Source organism: Vulpes vulpes, chromosome 13 (genome assembly GCF_048418805.1).
Source record: "Vulpes vulpes isolate BD-2025 chromosome 13, VulVul3, whole genome shotgun sequence".
NCBI lineage: Eukaryota > Metazoa > Chordata > Mammalia > Carnivora > Canidae > Vulpes > Vulpes vulpes.
In genome coordinates, this window is record NC_132792.1 from 46,827,114 (window position 1) to 46,847,233 (window position 20,120).

Genomic DNA, 20,120 nt, shown 5'->3' on the forward strand with positions numbered 1-20,120 from the left:
ATTCAGTAGCTAATTTTAGAGAAAGACGAGTCCTGGTAGCTTCCTAAGAAAGAATACATGGGAAACAAACTTTGAAAACCAAGGCTGTCTGAAAATATATTTATTCTACGCACACACTCTACAGTGTGGCTGATTACAGAAATCTAGATTGTGTTTAATTTCCCTCAACTTTGAGTTGGCCTAATAACTTCTTGTGCTGATTCTGAGAACTCTAATACTATTCTGATAAGTATGAGATCTGCTCTAATTCTCTTTTTAAAATGTTTGGGAATGTTTAAATATTCTTTTTTTTTTTGCCCCAACATAGCTAAAATTTTCACAACACGGCATCTTAAAAGAGATTCATTTTCACTCATTATCCTGAGTTTTGCTCAGCCCCCCACCCCCGTTTCTTAAAAAGATTTATTTATTCATAAGAGACACAGAGAGAGAAAGAGAGAGAGAGAATCAGAGATATAGGCAGAGGGAGAAGCAGGCTCCCCACAGGGAGTCTGATGCGGGACTTCATCCCAGGACCCCAGTATCACACCCTGAGTCAAAGGCAGACACTCAACCACTGAGCCACCCAGGTGTCATTGCTGAGCCCCTTTAATAAGAAAATCCATATCCTTCCCTCATGTTTGAGTTTTTATTAAGGATTTCCTCCCATTTTCTCTTTTTCTGGAACTTTTCTCATCAGACCCTTTGAACTAATACTCTACATTTTCTATTTTATTTCTTTTATAAATCTTTTTGTTCAATTTTCTGGGTAATTACTTTACCTCTATGAGCCAAAATTTCCACTGAATTAGATTTCTAAGAGCTCTTGGTTCTCTAAGTACACTGTATTTACAAAACCTCTTTTGTATTTTTTTTTCAATAATAAATTTATTTTTTATTGGTGTTCAATTTGCCAACATACAGAGTAACACCCAGGGCTCACCCCGTCAAGTGTCCCCTTCAATACCCATCACCCATTCACCCTCACCCCCCGCCCTCCTCCCCTTCCACCACCCCTAGTTCGTTTCCCAGAGTTAGGAGTCTTCATGTTCTATCTCCCATTCTGATATTTCCTACCCATTTCTTCTCCCTTCCCTTCTATTCCCTTTCACTATTATTTATATTCCCCCAATGAATGAGACCATATAATGTTTGTCCTTCTCCGATTGACTTATTTCACTCAGCATAATGCCCTCCAGTTCTATCCACATTGAAGCAAATGGTGGGTATTTGTCATTTCTAATGGCTGAGTAGTATTCCATTGTATACATAAACCACATCTTCTTTATCCATTCATCTTTCGATGGACACCGAGGCGCCTTCCACAGTTTGGCTATTGTAGACATTGCTGCTAGAAATATCGGGGTGCAGGTGTCCCGGCGTTTCATAGCATCTGCATCTTTGGGGTAAATCGCCAGCAGTGCAATTGCTGGGTCGTAGGGCAGGTCTATTTTAACTCTTTGAGGAACCTCCACACAGTTCTCCAGAGTGGCTGCACCATTTCACACTCCCACCAACAGGGTAAGAGGGTTCCCTTTTCTCCACATCCTCTCCCACATTTGTGGTTTCCTGCCTTGTTAATTTTCCCCATTCTCACTGGTGTGAGGTGGTATCTCATTGTGGTTTTGATTTGTACTTCCCTGATGGCAAGTGATGCAGAGCATTTACTCATGTGCGTGTTGGCCATGTCTATGTCTTCCTCTGTGAGATTTCTGTTCATGTCTTTTGCCAATTTCATGATTGGATTGTTTGTTTCTTTGCTGTTGAGTTTAATATGTTCTTTATAGATCTTGGAAACTAGCCCTTTATCTGATAGGTCATTTGCAGATATCTTCTCCCATTCTGTAGGTTGTCTTTTAGTTTTGTTAACTGTATCCTTTGCTGTGCAAAAGCTTCTTATCTTGATGAAGTCCCAATAGTTCATTTTTGCTTTTGTTTCTCTTGCCTTTGTGGATGTATCTTGCAAGAAGTTACTGTGGCCGAGTTCAAAAAGGGTGTTGCCTGTGTTCTCCTCTAGAATTTTGATGGAATCTGGTCTCACATTTAGATCTTTCATCCATTTTGAGTTTATCTTTGTGTATGGTGCAAGAGTGGTCTAGTTTCATTCTTCTGCATGTGGATGTCCAATTTTCCCAGCACCATTGATTGAAGAGACTGTCTTTCTTCCAGTGGATAGTCTTTCCTCCTTTATCGAATATTAGTTGACCATAAAGTTCAGGGTCCACTTCTGGATTCTCTATTCTGTTCCACTGATCTATGTGTCTGTTTTTGTGCCAGGACCACCCTGTCTTGATGACCACAGCTTTGTAGTACAACCTGAAATCTGGCATTGTGATGCCCCCAGCTATGGTTTTCTTTTTTAAAATTCCCCTGGCTATTTGGGGTCTTTTCTGATTCCACACAAATGTTAAAATAATTTGTTCTAACTCTCTGAAGAAAGTCCATGGTATTTTGATAGGGATTGCATTAAACGTGTAAATTGCCCTGGGTAACATTGACATTTTCACAATATTAATTCTGCCAATCCATGAGCATGGAATATTTTTCCATCTCTTTGTATCTTCCTCAATTTCTTTCAGAAGTGTTCTATAGTTTTTAGGGTATAGATCCTTTACGTCTTTAGTTAGGTTTATTTCTAGGTATCTTATGCTTTTGGGTGCAATTGTAAATGGGATGGACTCCTTAACTGCTCTTTCTTCAGTCTCACTGTTAGTGTATAGAAATGCCACTGACTTCTTGGAATTGATTTTGTATCCTGCCATGCTGCCAAATTGCTGTATAAATTCTAGCAATCTTGGGGTGGAGTCTTTTGGGTTTTCTATGTAGAGTATCATGTCATCAGCAAAGAGGGAGAGATTTGACTTCTTCTTTGCCAATTTGAATGCCTTTAATGTCTTTTTGTTGTCTGATTGCTGAGGCTAGGACTTCCAGTCCTATGTTGAATAGCAGTGGTGAGAGTGGACATCCCTGTCTTGTTCCTGATCTAAGGGGAAAGGCTCCCAGTGCTTCCCCATTGAGAATGATATTTGCTGTGGGCTTTTCGTAGATGGCTTTTAAGATGTCGAGGAAAGTTCCCTCTATCCCTACACTCTGAAGAGTTTTGATCAGGAATAGATGCTATATTTTGTCAAATGCTTTCTCTGCATCTAATGAGGATCATATGGTTCTTGGTTTTTCTCTTGCTGATATGATGAATCACACTGATGGTTTTACGAGTGTTGAACCAGCCTTGTGTCCCGGGGATAAATCCTACTTGGTCATGGTGAATAATTTTCTTAATGTATTGTTGGATCCTATTGGCTAGTATCTTGTTGAGAATTTTTGCATCTATGTTCATCAGGGATATTGGTCTATAATTCTTTTTGGTGGGGTCTTATCTGGTTTTGGAATTAAGGTGATGCTGGCTTCATAGAATAAATTTGGAAGTACTCTATCTTTCCAAACAGCTTTAGTAGAATGCGTATTGTTTCTTCTTTAAACATTTGATAGAATTCCCCTGGGAAGCCATCTGGCCCTGGACTTTTGTGTCTTGGGAGGTTTTTGATGACTGCTTCAATTTCCTCCCTGGTTATTGGCCTGTTCAGGTTTTCTATTGCTTCCTGTTCCAGTTTTGGTAGTTTGTGGCTTTCCAGAAATGTGTCCATTTCTTCTAGATGGCCTAATTTATTGGTGTATAGCTGTTCATAATATGTTTTTAGAATCGTTTGTATTTCCTTGGTGTTGGTAGTGATCTCTCCTTTCTCATTCATGATTTTATTAATTTGAGTCTTCTCTCTCTTCTTTTTAATAAGGCTGGCTAATGGTTTATCTATCTTATTAATTCTTTCAAAGAACCAACTCCTGGTTTTGTTGATCTGTTCCACAGTTCTTCTGGTCTCGATTTCGTTGAGTTCTGCTCAAATCTTTATTAGCTCTCTTCTTCTGCTGGGTGTAGGATCTATTTGCTGTTTTTTCTCTAGCTCCTTTAGGTGCAAGGTTAGCTTTTGTATTTGATTCTTTCCAGTTTTTGAATGGATGCTTGTATTGCGATGTATTTCCCCCTCAGGACTGCTTTTGCTGCATCCCAAAGATTTTGAACGGTTGTATCTTCATTCTCATTAGTTTCCATGAATTTTTTTAATTCTTCCTTAATTTCCTGGTTGACCTTTTCATCTTTTAGCAGGATGGTCCTTAACCTCCACGTGTTTGTGGTCCTTCCAAACTTCTTGTTGTGATTGAGTTCTAATTTCAAGGCATTATGGTCTGAGAATATACAGGGGACTATCCCGATCTTTTGGTATCAGTTCAGACCCGATTTGTGACCCAGTATGTGGTCTATTCTGGAGATAGTTCCATGTGCACTTGAGAAGAATGTGTATTCAGTTGAGTTTGGATGTAAAGTTCTGTAGATATCTGTGAAATCCATCTGGTCCAGTGTATCATTTAAAGCTCTCGTTTCTTTGGAGATGTTGTGTTTAGAAGACCTATTGATGGGCTCCCTGGGTGGCGAAGTGGTTTGGCGCCTGCCTTTGGCCCAGGGCGCGATCCTGGAGACCCGGGATCGAATCCCACATCGGGCTCCCGGTGCATGGAGCCTCATTTTCCCTCTGCCTGTGTCTCTGCCTCTCTCTCTCTCTGTGTGTGACTATCATGAATAAATAAAAAATTAAAAGAAAAAAGAAGACCTATTGAGTGTAGAAAGTGCTAGATTGAAGTCACCAAGTATAAGTGTATTATTATCTAAGTATGTGTTAATTTTGGTTATTAATTAATTCATATATTTGGCAGCTCCCACATTCAGGGCATATGTATTGATGTTTTTTAAGTCCTCTTGTTGGATAGATCCTTTAAGTATGATATAGTGTCCCTCTTCATCTCTCACTATAGTTTTCGGGGTAAATTTTAGTTTATCTGATATAAGGATGGCTACCCCTGCTTTCTTTTGAGGACCATTTGAATGGTAAATGGTTCTCCAACTTTTTATTTTCAGGCTGTAGGTGTCCTTCTGTCTAAAATGAGTCTCTTGTAGACAGCAAATAGATGGGTCCTGCTTTTTTATCCAGTCTGAAACCCTGCGCCTTTTGATGGGGTCATTAAGCCCGTTCACGTTCAGAGTTACTATTGAAAGGTACAAGTTTAGTGTCATCATGATATCTATTCAGTCCCTGTTTTTGTGGACTGTTCCATTGGACTTCTTCTTAAAGGGGAATTTTGAGAGTCCTCCTTAAAATTTCTTGCAGAGCTGGTTTGGAGGTCACATATTCTTTCAGCTCCTGCCTGTCTTGGAAGCTCTTTATCTCTCCTTCCATTCTGAATGAGAGCCTTGCTGGATAAAGTATTCTTGGTTGCATGTTCTCACTTAGGACCCTGAATATATCCTGCCAGCCCTTTCTGGCCTGCCAGGTCTCTGTGGAGAGGTCTGCTGTTACCCTAATACTCCTCCCCATAAAAGTCAAGGATTTCTTGTTTCTTGCTGCTTTAAGGATCTTCTCTTTATCTTTGGAATTTGCAAGCTTAACTATTAAATGTCGAGGTGTTGAGCGGGTTTTCTTGATTTTAGGGGGGATCTCTCTATCTCCTGGATCTGAATGCCTGTTTCCCTTCTCAGATTAGTCAAGTTTTCAGCTATGATTTGTTCAAATACATATTCTGGCCCTCTGTCCCTTTCGGCGCCCTTGGGAACCCCAATTAAACGTAGGTTTCTCTTCCTCAGGCTGTCATTTATTTCCCTTAATCTATCCTCATGGTATTTTGTCTCTTTTTCCCTCAGTTTCCCTCTTTGCCATCAACTTGTCTTCTATGTCACTCACTCGTTCTTCCACCTCGTTAACCCCCGTTGTTAGGACTTCTAGTTTTGATTGCATCTCATTCAATTGATTTTTAATTTGTGTGATTAGATCTAAATTCTGCAGTCATGAAGTCTCTTGAGTCCTTTATGCTTTTTTCTAGAGCCACCAGGAGCTGTATAATAGTGCTTCTGAATTGGCTTTCTGACACTGAATTGTAATTCAGATTTTGTAACTCTGTGGGAGAGAGGACTGTTTCTGATTCTTTTGAGGTGAGGTTTTCCTTCTAGTCATTTTGCTCAGTGCAGAGTGGCCAAAAACAAGTTGTATTGGGAAAAGGAGAAAAAGAGAGGAGAGAAAGAAGGAAAGAAAGTAGAAATAGAAAAAGAAAAAAGGAAAAAGGAAGAAAAAAGAGAAAAAAAGAAGAAAAAGAGAAAAAGAAAGGACGGAAAAAAAGGGGTGGGGAAGCAAACAGAAATCAAAAAGCAAAACAAACAAACAAACAACACGGGGGAGTATCCTCCAATTCTTTATACTATAAGTCCCTTGACTTCCCCTGGAACTTTCCAGTGCTGCTTGGTCAATAATTTGTTTTTCCCCTGTCCATCTAGCTGGTCTTCTGAGGGAGGGGCCTGTTGTGCTGATTTTCAGCTGTTGGCACTTGGGGGAGCTGCTCTGCCCCCTGCCTGGTGTAGGGCTCAGTGAGTAATGTTTATCCTGTTTATCCTGCGAGGCCACTGTGAGGCTCAGTGGGGGCTGTTTACCCTGTGAGGCCCCAGGAGGAACAACCACAGTGGCGTTGGCCAGCTCTGGAGCCCTGGATTCAGCTCCCGCAGTAACTTCGCGGAGCTCTCAGTCTGCAGGGGCGGGGATGCTCCAGGGGCGGGGCCGCTGATCTGTTCAGCTTGGGGCAGGAGTGTCCTTGCTGTCCTGTGCCCTCCTGGCTTCTGCCTGTCCCGGGGGGAGGCCGGATCCTGGGCTGTGTCCCCGGGACCCTGTGCTCCCGGGCCTGTGCTGTTGGATTCGTGCCCCAGCCCCGCAGCCCCCTCTCTGCGGGGCTGCCGCCTGAGCCCCTACGAGCTCCCGGGGCCACGCAGCCCCCTCCGCGCGGAGCCTCTTCCTCTGCTGGAGCCGCCTCCGAGCTGCTCCCGGGGCAGCGCAGCCCCCTCCGCACGGAGCCTCCGCCTGAGCCCCTCGGAGCTGCTCCCGGGTCCAGCCGTGTGTGCGCTGCAGCCCTTTAAGGAGCTCGGTGCACTCTTCCCGGGCGCAGGTGTCTGTTAGTGTCCCAGGGAGCCTGAGGGCATCGCCGCCCTCCTGGGATCCTGCTCTAACTCCCTGCGAGAGCCTTTCCGCCTGGGAAGATTGGTGAAGCTCCTGCTTCTCCGAGATGGGGCTTTCCTGTCCTGGGGGCACTCGCGGGGCCCCTCCCCCTTGGATGCCTTTTGTTTCTTTACTTCCCCCCCCTCCCCCATCTTCCTACCTTGATAGAAGCGTGAACTCTTCTCACTATAGCATTCCAGCTGTTCTCTCTTTAAATCTCAGGCCGAATTCGTAGATTTTCAGGATGATTTGAAGGTTATCTAGGTAATTTGGTGGGGACAGGTGACTTGGGGACCCTACTCTTCCGCCATCTTGCCCCTCCCCCTCTTTCGTTAAGTTTTATCTACTCTTATGTCTCTGAGCTTATTAAAACTGACTGGGACCTTAGTGTGCGTGGGTGTAGATTCTGGGATTGACTGAAGGAGCACAGAATGAGGCTATTTCCTTGGAAAACAGAGACCAGTATTTTTAGTCTTTTTTAGGGTGAGGGGTTTCAATAAAAGTTCCAATCTGGGTAGAAAGGTAAAATCCTATTGTCAATATTCTGGGATTTGAGTAGGTAAGAATGCTGTAGGTTGGAAAACTTACTTAAAACTTTATTCACTTACTCATCTCCTAAAGGTTCATTTATGTCCCGATTTAGCACAGTCCTTGCCTTTAAGTGTGCCTGGTGTCCCCAAGTGCAGAAAACTTCCAGAGAAAACACCTGTAGGCAGGGTAGTAGTCCTAGCTGCAGGGAGGGAAATTAAGGATTCATTTCTCAAAGTGACTTTCAATCTTGCAGCTTATAGTGTCATCTTCACCACCACTTCCCACTCTATCTGATGCTACCAATTCCTGACCCTTTTGGAGTGCCAATGTGGAGATCAGGCTTGTCCCCTTCCCAGGCCAGAATTTAGCTCCCCTAGGTTTGCTAGGTCAGCTCTACTCAATCATCTTCCAGATGACCACAACCTCATGAGAACCTGCATAGAAGCACTCAGCTAAGCCACTTCCAGATTCCTAATCCTCAAAAACCACTTAAGATGATATGGCTTTGTTGTTTTAACTGCTAAATTTGGGGATAATTTGTTACACAGCAATAATACACAAGGAAATACTACAAAACCATTCAACTCTTGATCTCAGCCCCGGTCTTGATCTCAGGGCTGTGAGTTCAGGCCCCATGCTGGGCTCCATACTGGGTGTGGAGTCTACTTAAAATGAATTAAGACAAAATAACATATTTAGACCACAAGCTTCATGAAGGTTGAGCTTTAAGTCTGTACTGCTTATCATGTATTAACAGCAAAAAGCCCAGTGCCTGCCACAGAAGAGGTGCTTAAATAAATATTTACTAAATATTTTGCTCAATGTGTGAATCTACTTGTACTGATATTGACATATGACAAAGTTTTAAAAAGCACTACTAGGTATTTAACGCAATGACTACAAAAATACTGATTTAAGGGGTGCCTGGGTGGCTGAGTCTGTTAAGCATCTTGATCTTGGTTCAGATCATGACTTCACAGACGTGAGATCAAGCCCCACGTTGTGCTTGGCACTGGGTGTGAGTCTGCTTGGGATTTTCTCTCTCCTCCTCTGCCTCATCCACCACTCACATCCTAAAATTAGTAAATAAATAAACTGATTGGAAGGGATACATGCATCTTGATGTTTATAGCAGCATTATCAACAATAAACAAATAATGGAAAGAGCCCAAATGTCCACCAAACAATGAAGGGATAAAGAAAAGGTGGTATATCTACACATTGGAATATTACTCAGTCATCAAAAACAGTGAAATCTTGCCATTTGTAACAATGTGGATGGAGCTACAGGGTATTATGCTAAGTGAAATAAGTCAGTCAGAGAAAGACAAATACTACATGATGTCACTCATAGGTGGAATTTAAGAAACAAAACAGATGAACACAGTGGGGGGAAAAAAGGCAGGCAAACCAGAAAACAGTCACAACTACAGAGAACAAACTGATGATTACTAGAGCGGAAGATGGGGAGAAAGGTGAGAAAATGAGGTGGATGGATTAAATGGCTGATGGGCGTTAAAAGGGCACTTGTGATAAGCACTGGGTGTTATATTTACATGATGAATCACTACATTCTCACCTGAAACTAATATTATACTGTATGTTAACTAACTGGAACTTAAATAAAAACTTGAAAAATAATTTAAAAAAAGATAAAAAGCGATTGAAATACACTGTGTACAGTATGATCCCATTTTCTTAAAATTATTCTATAGGTGCATCCAAAACAGTAATTTATATAGCTACGCTGTAACCTCTTCATCTGCTTCTATCTTTCCTCAAAAAACCTGTCACTATTTGGCATTACTGCAGAGGTTGTGTATGCAAGGCCCTAGCTGGTCAGCCTGCTGTTACACATACTTCACAGCAGCAGAATCTTGGGCTCTCTTGATCCTCTGAACACCCAGGGCCTAGAATAAACTCTGACACAAAGAAACTCTTATATATTTACTGGTGGAACAATATATAGACACAATCTCTGAGTGTTTTTGTCTTACGTAAATGTTTTACTTGGTCATGTCTTAGCTTGCGATCAGAAACACATTACAATATTAGGGGAAAAAATAAACATACCCAAGTATTTCATCTATATAATGGGCTATGAAACCTTGTTCTAGTTTTATCTCAGGTAAGCTGCAAATATTCCCAATTTAACATTCATGAATATTTATTCAGCAGGCCCTCATGTTCTAAGCATAATGCAAGCCATTGATTCTTTGTTATAAAGGGGGGGAGGGGCAGAGGGAGATGGAACCTTAGGCAGGTTCCATAACCAGCATGGAGCCCAAAGCTGGGCTCAATCTCATGACCCTGAGATCATCACCTGAACCAAAATCAAGATTCAGATGCTTAACTGACTGAGCCACCCAGGCACGCTGACCACTTGTTCTTAATTTTTCCAAAACAGGGGTTCATTTTTAAATTCCAGTGTTTTTGCTAACAGAATTTACCTCTCTCCCAACTTTTTCTGTAAAGTACCAAATAGTAAATATTTTGGCTGTATGGGTGAAAAGGCAAAATCAGTAATACCATGTAGGTACTTAAATAGTAAGAACAAAAAGTCCTGTCATGCCCCACACCTCATTTTCCTAGCAGCTGGTCCAAGGGGAGGTAACTTGCTAAGCCATCACTCCCAAAGTGAGATTCTACCTTTTGAGGCAGGACAGCTGCTACAAGTGAATCCCCAATGTGTACGTGGTGCCCAAGGCCTTCCGTAGCAATGACAGAGGAAGGTACGGGTACAGGGAAGGGGTTGTGCAGAGCAAAGCATGATGCTCTGGATTGGTCTGGGTGACTCACAGTAGTAGCCAGCTAGAGCTGTACCCATGAGTTCTACAGAAGTGGTGGGCTAGAACTGGCAAGAGATCAGAATATCCCAGTGGTGGAAATTCATGAATACTTCCCCATACGTGCAAATTACCTGGCCAAAAATGATGAAATTTCACATGAATTCTTTAATTTCATGGATATAAGTGCTAATTTATAACTGCCACACATCACTTTAACCATAATACTCTCCTTTCTAGTATTTAGGTTTTAGTCTGTCTCTCTAGGACATTATATATAAATTTTCAAAACTTACTATTGAATGAAGATCTTGCTTTAAAAACAGTAAATGTGGAAAAATTTGGTGAAATATATTACAATAAAAATAAAAGAATTTAGGGCAGCCTGGGTGGCTCAGCGGTTTAGCACCGCCTTCAGCCCAGGGTGTGATCCTGGAGACCCGGGATCGAGTCCCGCACCAGGCATGGAGCCTGCTTTTCCCTCTGCCTGTGTCTCTGCCTCTCTCTCTCTGTGTGCATGTCTCTCATGAATAACTAAATAAAATCTTTTAAAAATAAAAAATAAAAGAATTTAGTTACTAAATGAATAACTACTGGTTTCAAAACTTGGATAATGGGATAGATAGTAAGACCTGCCTTCTCCTAAACCACAATGAATGGTTACCTCATTCTCTCCTGTACTGCTACTGCTAACCTCTATGTCCACGAACTCTTGCCCATCAGAAACTCACTAACCATTAAGTCTCTCCCATTTAAACAAACAAACAAACAAACAAACAAACAAACTTTAAAATCTCTCCCATTTTATAAAAGAAAAACTAATCCTCAGTTTTGTATCTCCTCTTGGGCATTTCTACAAACCAAATATTCCTTTCTCTGTGTGTTCACAGGTAAAAAGTTTTATATACCAGCTCTCTTTAAAAGTTTTCTAAACATATCTACCCCACCCATTCACTCTATCACACAGCATTCTGAATACAGCTCCATTTCCCAGTAACTGCTTTGTCAAAGGTCAACAATAAATAATCTCTTTGTTGTTAAATTCAAGTAGCGCCTTTCAGTTCTTTTCTTACTTGAATTTTTTAGTAGTTTTTGACTTTGTTAACCATTTCCTCAGAAGGTTTTTACAAGCTAGAATCTTTGCCCAGTTGCTTACTCACTCAAAATCATTTAATCGAGCACTACTTCACTTACTTAACAAATATTTATTGAGTGCCTGCTATGTGGCAGACACAGTTTTGGGCATCAGAATATAGAAATGGACAAAATAAAGCCCTTTCCAGTCCAGTGGAGAGAAAACTGACAAGACACAAATACATGTCACGTGGTGATTTAAATGTTATAAAGAAAAATAATATAAGTTATGTTGATTAGAAGAACCCTACTCAAAAGTGTTCATACTGATTCCATTTATATTAAGTTCTGTAACAGGGAAAACTGACCAAAAATCTATAGTGGAAAAAAATCAGAACAGTGACTGACTGAAAAAGGTACTTAGAGAACTTTCTGGGGTGATAATAATATTTAGTATCTTGATAAGGGTGTGGGTTAACCCATGTATGCATTTGTCAAAACTCATCAATATAGTGTCTTATGCATTTCCTTCTATGTAAATTTTACCTAGAAAACTTTAAGCAAATATTGAACTCTAATGATATGCAAGCTGAAGTACTGAAGGTCAAAATGTACTGATGTCTGCAACCCACTAAAATGCATTTAAAAATTAGATGGAGAGATGCTGGGGTGGCTCAGGGGTTTAGCGCTGGCCCTTGGCCCAAGGCGTGATCCTGGAGTCCTGAGATCAAGTCCCATGTCGGGCTCCATGCATGGAGCCTGCTTCTCCCTCTGCCTGTGTCTCTGCCTCTCTCATTCTCTCTCTCTCTCTCTCTCTCTCTCTCTCTCCGTCTCTCATAAACAAATAAATTAAAAAAAAACTTTTAAAAGAATAAAATAAACATAAAAGTTAGATGGATAGAGAGATGAAGAGACAGGAGATCAGCAAACAGTAAAATGTCAATTACAAAATCTAGTGGTACATATACTGTCAAATTCTTCTAATTTTCAGGCATGTTTGTAAATTTTCCTAGCAAAAGGCTGGAGAAAAATAAGGCAGGGTCAGGGGATGGATGCAGAGGGGCCTGATTTAAATAGGGGGAATCAGAAAAGGCCTCTGGAGTAAGCTAACATTTGAGCAGAGACCTGAATGAGTCATGCAGGTATCAGAGGAGTAACATTCCACACAAAAGTCTAGGCAAAATGCAAAGGTCTCTGGGTGAGATAATGCTTGGCCTAATACTCAAATGTCCTCTCCAGACTGGAATACTCTTCTCTCAGAACACTCGTGATTCCAGGCACTGTGATTCCACTGGTAGTTAGCTAAATAACTGAGCAAGTTACAAAGACAGGAAACACAAGAACTAAGAAACTTCTGAGGAAAGAGAGAGAAGATAATGTAAATTTGAAAACTGCTAACTCAGACAGTTACACAAAGAGAATACTGCCTAAGTTACACAAAGACAGTACTGCCTAAGCCAATCAACTTTGGTTCCACTGTTCTATCCTTCAACCACCTCACAACTAATTACCAGGACACATCTTTTTTTTTTTTTTTTTTTTTTTAAGATTTTATTTATTTATTCATGAGACACACACACAGATAGAGTCAGAGAGGCAGAGACACAGGCAGAGTCGGGAGAAGCAGGTTCCATGCAGGGAGCCTGATGTGGGGCTCGATCCCAGAACTCCGGGATCACGTCCTGAGCCAAAGGCAGATGCTCAAATGCTGAGCCACCAGGCGTCCCCACCAGGACACATCTTATCATCACTCCAAGAGAACAGCATCCACCTTAGTGCTGGCTATTTTTTCATCTGGATTAGTAACTTCTAAACTTTTCTTTTTTTTAATATTTATTTATTTATGGTAGACATAGAGAAAGAGAGAGGCAGATACACAGGAGGAGGGAGAAGCAGGCTCCATGCCGGGAGCCCGACGTGGGACTCGATCCCGGGACTCCAGGATCGTGCCCTGGGCCAAAGGCAGGCGCCAAACCGCTGAGCCACCCAGGGATCCCCAGACTTTTCTTTTTTAAAAGCATCTTTTCTTTTAAAATCAAAAGAAATAATCTTTTAATGATTTTATTAGAGAGAGAGAGAGAGAGAGTGCACGAGTTGGAGTGAGGAGCAGAGGGAGAAGGAAAAGCAGACTACACTGAGGAAAGAGCCCTACAAGGGGCTCAATCCCAGAATCCTGAGATCATGACTTGAGCTGAAAACAAGAGTGGGACACTTAACTGACTGTGCCACCCAGGAGCCCCTGCTTCTAAACTTTTTTTGATGACAGCTACAGAATAAGAAATGTGGTTTACATAAACATCTCTTTATGTACTACATTACTATTTACAGAGATTTTATATACACAAACACCCACCAGAAAAATAAACTTTCTGGAAACGACGTTTACTCTCACTACAACTGACAGTCTTCAGTATTTTCTATTCCAGTCAATACCGATTTATTTCAATTATGTTTCAAATGCTGGTCACAATCTACAAACGAGGTGCAAACTTGCAATTTGAAAATCACTTATCCAGGTTACTACAAAAGTCTCCTAACACAAACATCATATCTGGTGGCTACAGGCATGCTGAAGCATTTATTTGGCCCCACAGAATTAAGTTTATGTCCTTACTACCATTTTAAATCATAATGGCTGCTTCTCTCATTTATAAACCAGTTTGTCTGCTATCCTAACTTGTCTCCTTGACTCCTAATCTGTCTACACCACAGTTAGAATGAATGACCTAACTAAAATGCAAACAGGGCTATCCTGCTTAAAAGTCATTAATGTTTATTCATGGTTTTCAGGAAAATACTCCCACACTCTCAGAAAACTATACAAAATTCTTTATAGGACTGTTTAGTCTTCAGTACATATGTCAATTCCTCAAATGCTGAACTCAAGCTGTAACAAAATACTATTTCCTGAGTTCCACTTACACATTTTTATGGATGCTAGAGATCTGAACATGCAGTTGGCTCTACTGAGAATGAAGCCTTCCTCCTACCACTGGTGGCTACATTACTGCTTTACTAACTCCTAACCCTCTTTTAGAAATCTGTGTAAGGATCATCTCCTTCAGAAAGTATTTTCTGATCTCAATAGTGTAGGCTACTCTCCTGAAAGACCTCTGTATATGTTCCCATCCACAGCTTGCTAAATGTACCTCTAGCCCAGCCTTAACTGTCCAGTATAGTTGCTCCTTATTTATCTTTACCCTCCCATCAGACCATGAGGTTCTTTTTTTTTTCTTTTTAAAGATTTATTTATTTATTCATGAAAGACTCGACCCCAGGATCAAGCCCTGAGTCAAAAGCAGACACTCAACCGCTGAGCCACCCAGGTGCCCCCAGATCATGAGGTTCTTCACAGCTTTTGAATATGTATGTGTCGCAGTGGCAGACTCATGAAACTAGGATAAATGACTAAGTTACCAAAACAGAAAACAGAGACAATGAGAGATTTTTGAGAGAAAAAGGTAGATACTGTAAGGTCTACAATGCTGGTAAGTAAACAAGTGGGGATTTCCAGCAAGTAGCTGAAAATAAGCTCAGAAAAAGATCTGGCCTGGACATACAGATTTAAGGGTTACAGTGATGGCAGAGTATGAGTGCCAACAGAGGAAGAACACGTGGCCAGGAGACCAAAAGCCAAAAAGGGCTGAAATGACTATAGGCAGTGGGCAGAATCAGATGAGCCAGCAAAGAGCACTGAAAAACCAGTTCAGAAAATAATATGGGGCCATGAGCAAAATGACTGTAATGAAAAACTGAGGGCAGTAAGGTAAGACCTCTAGAAGTACAGTTTCAACAGCTCCAAAGGGAACCATTCTAACTGCTGTTGTGTAAGAAAGCACTGCATCCATACTTCTATACCATAGTCAAACTGTACCAAATATATGTTTACAAGTCTAAGTCACTATAAATAAGCTTTTTGAAGTCAGAGATAATGAGTGACTCATATTAGTATCATAATAACTAATATTAGTATCATTAGAGCCGAGAAAAAAAAAAAACCTGTTATATAAATCTGGGAGACATGACCAAATGGAATACACACACAGAATAACCCTTTAAAGGAAATCTCAGGAAGCTGAATATTTTCAGTGAGAAATTTAAAAGAGATTAGGAATTATTAAGCAGTAACGAAAAACTGAGTTTGCAATAGAGCTATTAGCAGGGTTAGGTGACTTTTCCAGCACTCAGTGCTGAGAAAAAGGATGGCTAGCTATGCTGGGCCTGGGGAGCAGACCATAAAGGAAGCTAGGGAAGTGAGGTAATTATGTAGTGCTACCCAGTCTTATCTAACAGTAAAAATAAACCAAGAATCAAATCAAGAATGTCTTGCAAATTAACACAAGGTTTTTTCTTTTCCCTTCACACTGCACATACTTCATAAGTAATTGTTCCCTGTTTTAAAAAGTACTTGATTGTGTAAATTAGTATCAGATTCCAACTTTGATTTCAAATTACTAACCAATGCAAAAATTTTATATATAAATTCAACAGTCGTATTACCAAAAAGCTGCTATTCAAATCTAAGTGAAACTTATAAAAAATATATTTAACATACCCTGATGGCAAAGTTTCTGTGCTGGTATTTCCAGACTGTTGCCGTACAGGTTCCACACACCCATCTGGCTGTCTTAATTTGGCTGCCTCAAAAGCAGAATTACTTCCAGAATTAGAGGCAGCAGGGTCTAAAGTACTTCTAGCTTCAGATCCAAATGCTGCACTGTTAGAAAGAATACATTCATTGTTTTCTGAGGAAGCCAGTATTTCTTGAACTGGAGGATCTTCAACAGTAGTATTAGTGCAATTTGAAGACAAGGCGGTTTCTTCAGATACTATTGCAGTACCCATGACGGAAGCATTATCAGTTGGTGCAGATGAGGATGATTCTCCATTAACTGAAAAGAGAAAAATCAGTAAGATGAACTACCGAGGAATGACAAAGCAAACAACTCACTAGGTACACTTATTTAGTACTTAATTCACCATGAGTACTGTATCAGGTACTGATGAAAATAAAATTAGATTGTATTTTTTCCTGCTCACATTTTAGAGATGAACATGTAAATTAAAGGATACAGTTGACCCTGGAACAACACAGATTTGAATTACGCAGGTCCATGTATTTGCAGATTTTTTTTCCAATACAGTACGAATCTTCTTTATGATTTTAACATTTTCTTTATCTTACTGTATTGTAATAAGGCAGTATATAATATACAAAATAAGTGTTAACTGACTTTATGTTACTGGTAAGGCTTCAAGGTCAACAATAGGCTATTAGTAATTACATTTGTGGGAGGAATCCAAAGTGATACAAAGACTTTCAATTGGCGGGGTGGGAGGTGGTTGGGGGGTGTATGATGTTGGTATTCCAAATCCCCTCTTGCTCAAGGGTCAACTGTGTGTGTGTATATACATACTAATAACCTTAAGGAAAAGAAAAATCAACATGAGTATAACATATCTTTCCTCCAAATGATCAATTTTGAAAGTCTGCATGGTTTATATAAAAACTTTAAATGATCCCTTTTTATCTCCCTTTTCATATGCAAATAGTAGCTAATATCAAAAATGCTAATAGGGGAAATACAATGGCATTAATGAAGATAGTACTACAGGGGACTGCCAAAAAAGATGCAGAAATTCATTCTACACTTTCTGAAGAATGACCCAGTACTGGGATCCACTAATACAGTTGTCTTAATATTTATTTTAAATGTGATTGATGAATTTCAATTATGTATCCCTATTAAAGTAAGTCAAGTTAAAACTAGAAGGAGAATAGATTATTGACCAAAACCTATTAGAAAATTCCACATAAAATTCTAATTGAAATGGGGAGAGGGAAACTTAATTAAGAGTAACAGAATCTTCAGGTAGATTTTTAAAGAAGGAAAAAGACTTAAATAGTAGAAAGGAAATGTACTATTAAAGGAATCAAACTAATTACAAAAAACCCCCCAAAAACCAAGAGAATGAATCAAGTTCTGTCCAAATATGGGGGAGAGAATGGCTTTGGAGGAAAAAAAATACAAGAAAGAAAATATTTACAGTTACCCCATACCAAACACTGTTAGATAACATAGAGAAATGAAAAAAATAAATGTTCATAGACTAAATTCTGGTGTCCCGCATATGATTTTCACTTAAAAATTATCTCATTTAATATTTATTCTTCAACAGTGCATAAATTAATGTCCAAAAATGGAAAAGCTTAGCAGTATTCTTTTCAAAGCAAAATAACACCAAATGGGAAAAGAATAAAAGAAGTTAATAGTCATAAACCTTTATGCATACTAAAACACAGTACAGTACACAAAACACAAACTGTTAGAGAAAGAGAATGAAATACTAAGTAACACCATTCATTCAAGGCAGAAACTTCTCTCCTATAATAATTCAACAGCAAGTGCTCTCAGCACTTCTCTCCATTGTACCACTACCTCCTGCTCCATCATTTCTTGCTTTCAATACTGGCAACAACCTCCTAATTTTAGTCTGCTTGCTTTTTCTTTTGTCTAACTACAACCCATTTTCCAAATGACAGTCCAAAGAAATCTTTTTCAAAACATTTAACAGATCTTTTCACTATTAATTGGATACACCAGTGGATTCCCATTACTACCAGAATAAATTCTAAACTCTTTACCATGGCCTATGATGAAATTAATCTGCTCCATGGCTACCCCTGATTTCTCACAATGGTTTCCTTCTGTTCCTTGCCTACAGTAAACTCCTTCCCACTCAGAGATGTGCACTTACAGTTCCCATGGTATCAGAATATCTCATGACTGGCTTCTTCTCATCATTTGGAGTACATGCTCAATTATATCTTCAAAATGCAATTGAGGCAGTGCTTGAGTACCTTATTTAATGCTGTTCTGACCAGTCCCTAACCTGTTTAGTTTCTCATGTTCTGAAATCATTTTATGTATTTGTTATTTTTTTTCATTATTAAGTTCAGAGTGTGAACTTAATTGTATTCACTCTTGTATTCACCAACTGTTAGAAAATTCTTGGCACATGAAAACAATAAATATTTGCTACATCAATAAATTAAAGACAAATCACAGAGGAAGAAATAAACTGAACATACTTCTTTCAAAACTATGCAGATTAAAGAGTTTAGTAGAAATATTAATTAAGTGTATGAAGGATTTGATAACACATCTGACTTAAATTACAGTTAGAGATAGGTAGCTTTGAGTTTCCACTATATACATTTTCCATCCAAACACCTCTTAAGGGAACCCTGGGTGGCACAGCGGTTTGACGCCTGCCTTTGGCCCAGGGCGCGATCCTGGAGAGCCGGGATCGAATCCCGCGTCGGGCTCCCGGTGCATGGAGCCTGCTTCTCCCTCTGCCTATGTCTCTGCGTGTCTCTCTCTCTCTCTCTCTCTCTCTCTCTCTGTGACTATCATAAATAAATATTAAAAAAAAAAAAAACACCTCTTAAGAACTTTTAGAAAACCTGAGATGTAAAACACCAAAGGAAAATCCCCAATTATACAATGAGACCATATTCTAACTACAATAAATAGAAACAAGCAATAAAATACAGCTTATTAAAATGTTTACTGAAAGCCTGACATAATCTGTTTAAGGGTAATCTTAATTGGTCTTTACAGTACAATGCTGAGACAGGTAACAGCATTATTCCCATTTTACTGGTGAAAAAAATGATATTTTTATGTCTATAAAAATGGTAGCTCTCCCCCAATCCACAATCAATTTGCTTAGAAGAGAAATTAAATAATACTGAGTTGAAAAAGAAATAATCATGAAATTATAAACTTTAGGGAATTTAATAGCAATGAAAACACTTGTATCAAGTGCTCCTAGACAAAGCCAAAGTATCTAAGGATGTAAGAAAGAATGGCAATAAATGAGCTTAGCAATCAATTCCAGAGCCAGGCAGGAAAAATGGTAAAAGGAATTAAAAGACCAATAAAACAGATCAGAATTTCCTAACTTACTTGATAAGAATCAGCTGGGATCTCACTGAAAATACAGATCTTAGTTCCTATCCTAGACTTAACTGAATTTCTATGGGAAATCTCTAAGGAAGAGTCTGGGAATCTGTTATTTTTAACAAATGCTTCAGATGAATTCTTACCAGTAAAGTTAGAGAAGCCATGAAGTGTACCTTTCTGGGTTTTATAAAGAAAAATATATGTTAGAACCACTTTATAAGTCTCAAATATATTAACTAAGGGGCACCTGGCTGGCTCAGTTGGTAGAGCATGTGACTCTTGATCTCTTGAGCCCCACCCTGAGTGTGGAAATGCTTAAAAAAAAAAAAAAAAAAAGCTAATTTTTGAAATATATTAACTATGTCAAGAGAAAGAAAAATTGAAAAGACTCATCACCTGGCTGGCTCAGTCAGTGGGGCAAGTGACTCTTGATTTCAGAGGTGTTGAATACAAGCCCCACATTGGGTGGAGAGATTACTTTAAAAATCTTTAAAAAGAAAGTAAAAAAGAGAAAGAAAAAGTCACCACATAGATATGTAAAAGGTGATGAAAGATCTATTATTATTCCACAAAAGAGCACAAGACTCCCTTAAGTTTTCTCAGAAAATTCTATAAACCCTTCAATGAACAGATCATTCCTGTGTTATTTAAAGTGGCACAGTACATTAGGGAAGAAAAAGAAAAATGGAGTTTCT

General features: G+C 39.6%; 1 protein-coding gene across 13 annotated transcripts in view; it reads right to left on the reverse strand.

The window, feature by feature from the left end:
* WWP1 (WW domain containing E3 ubiquitin protein ligase 1) overlaps positions 1-20,120 on the reverse strand; it is a 114,371-nt gene that overhangs the window by 38,181 nt on the left and 56,070 nt on the right. For all 13 annotated transcript variants that reach the window (XM_072734366.1, XM_072734367.1, XM_072734370.1 and 10 more), the window contains one exon: positions 16,011-16,347. In XM_072734366.1, coding sequence (XP_072590467.1) covers positions 16,011-16,347 — 337 coding nt within the window. The remainder of the gene's footprint in view (positions 1-16,010; positions 16,348-20,120) is intronic.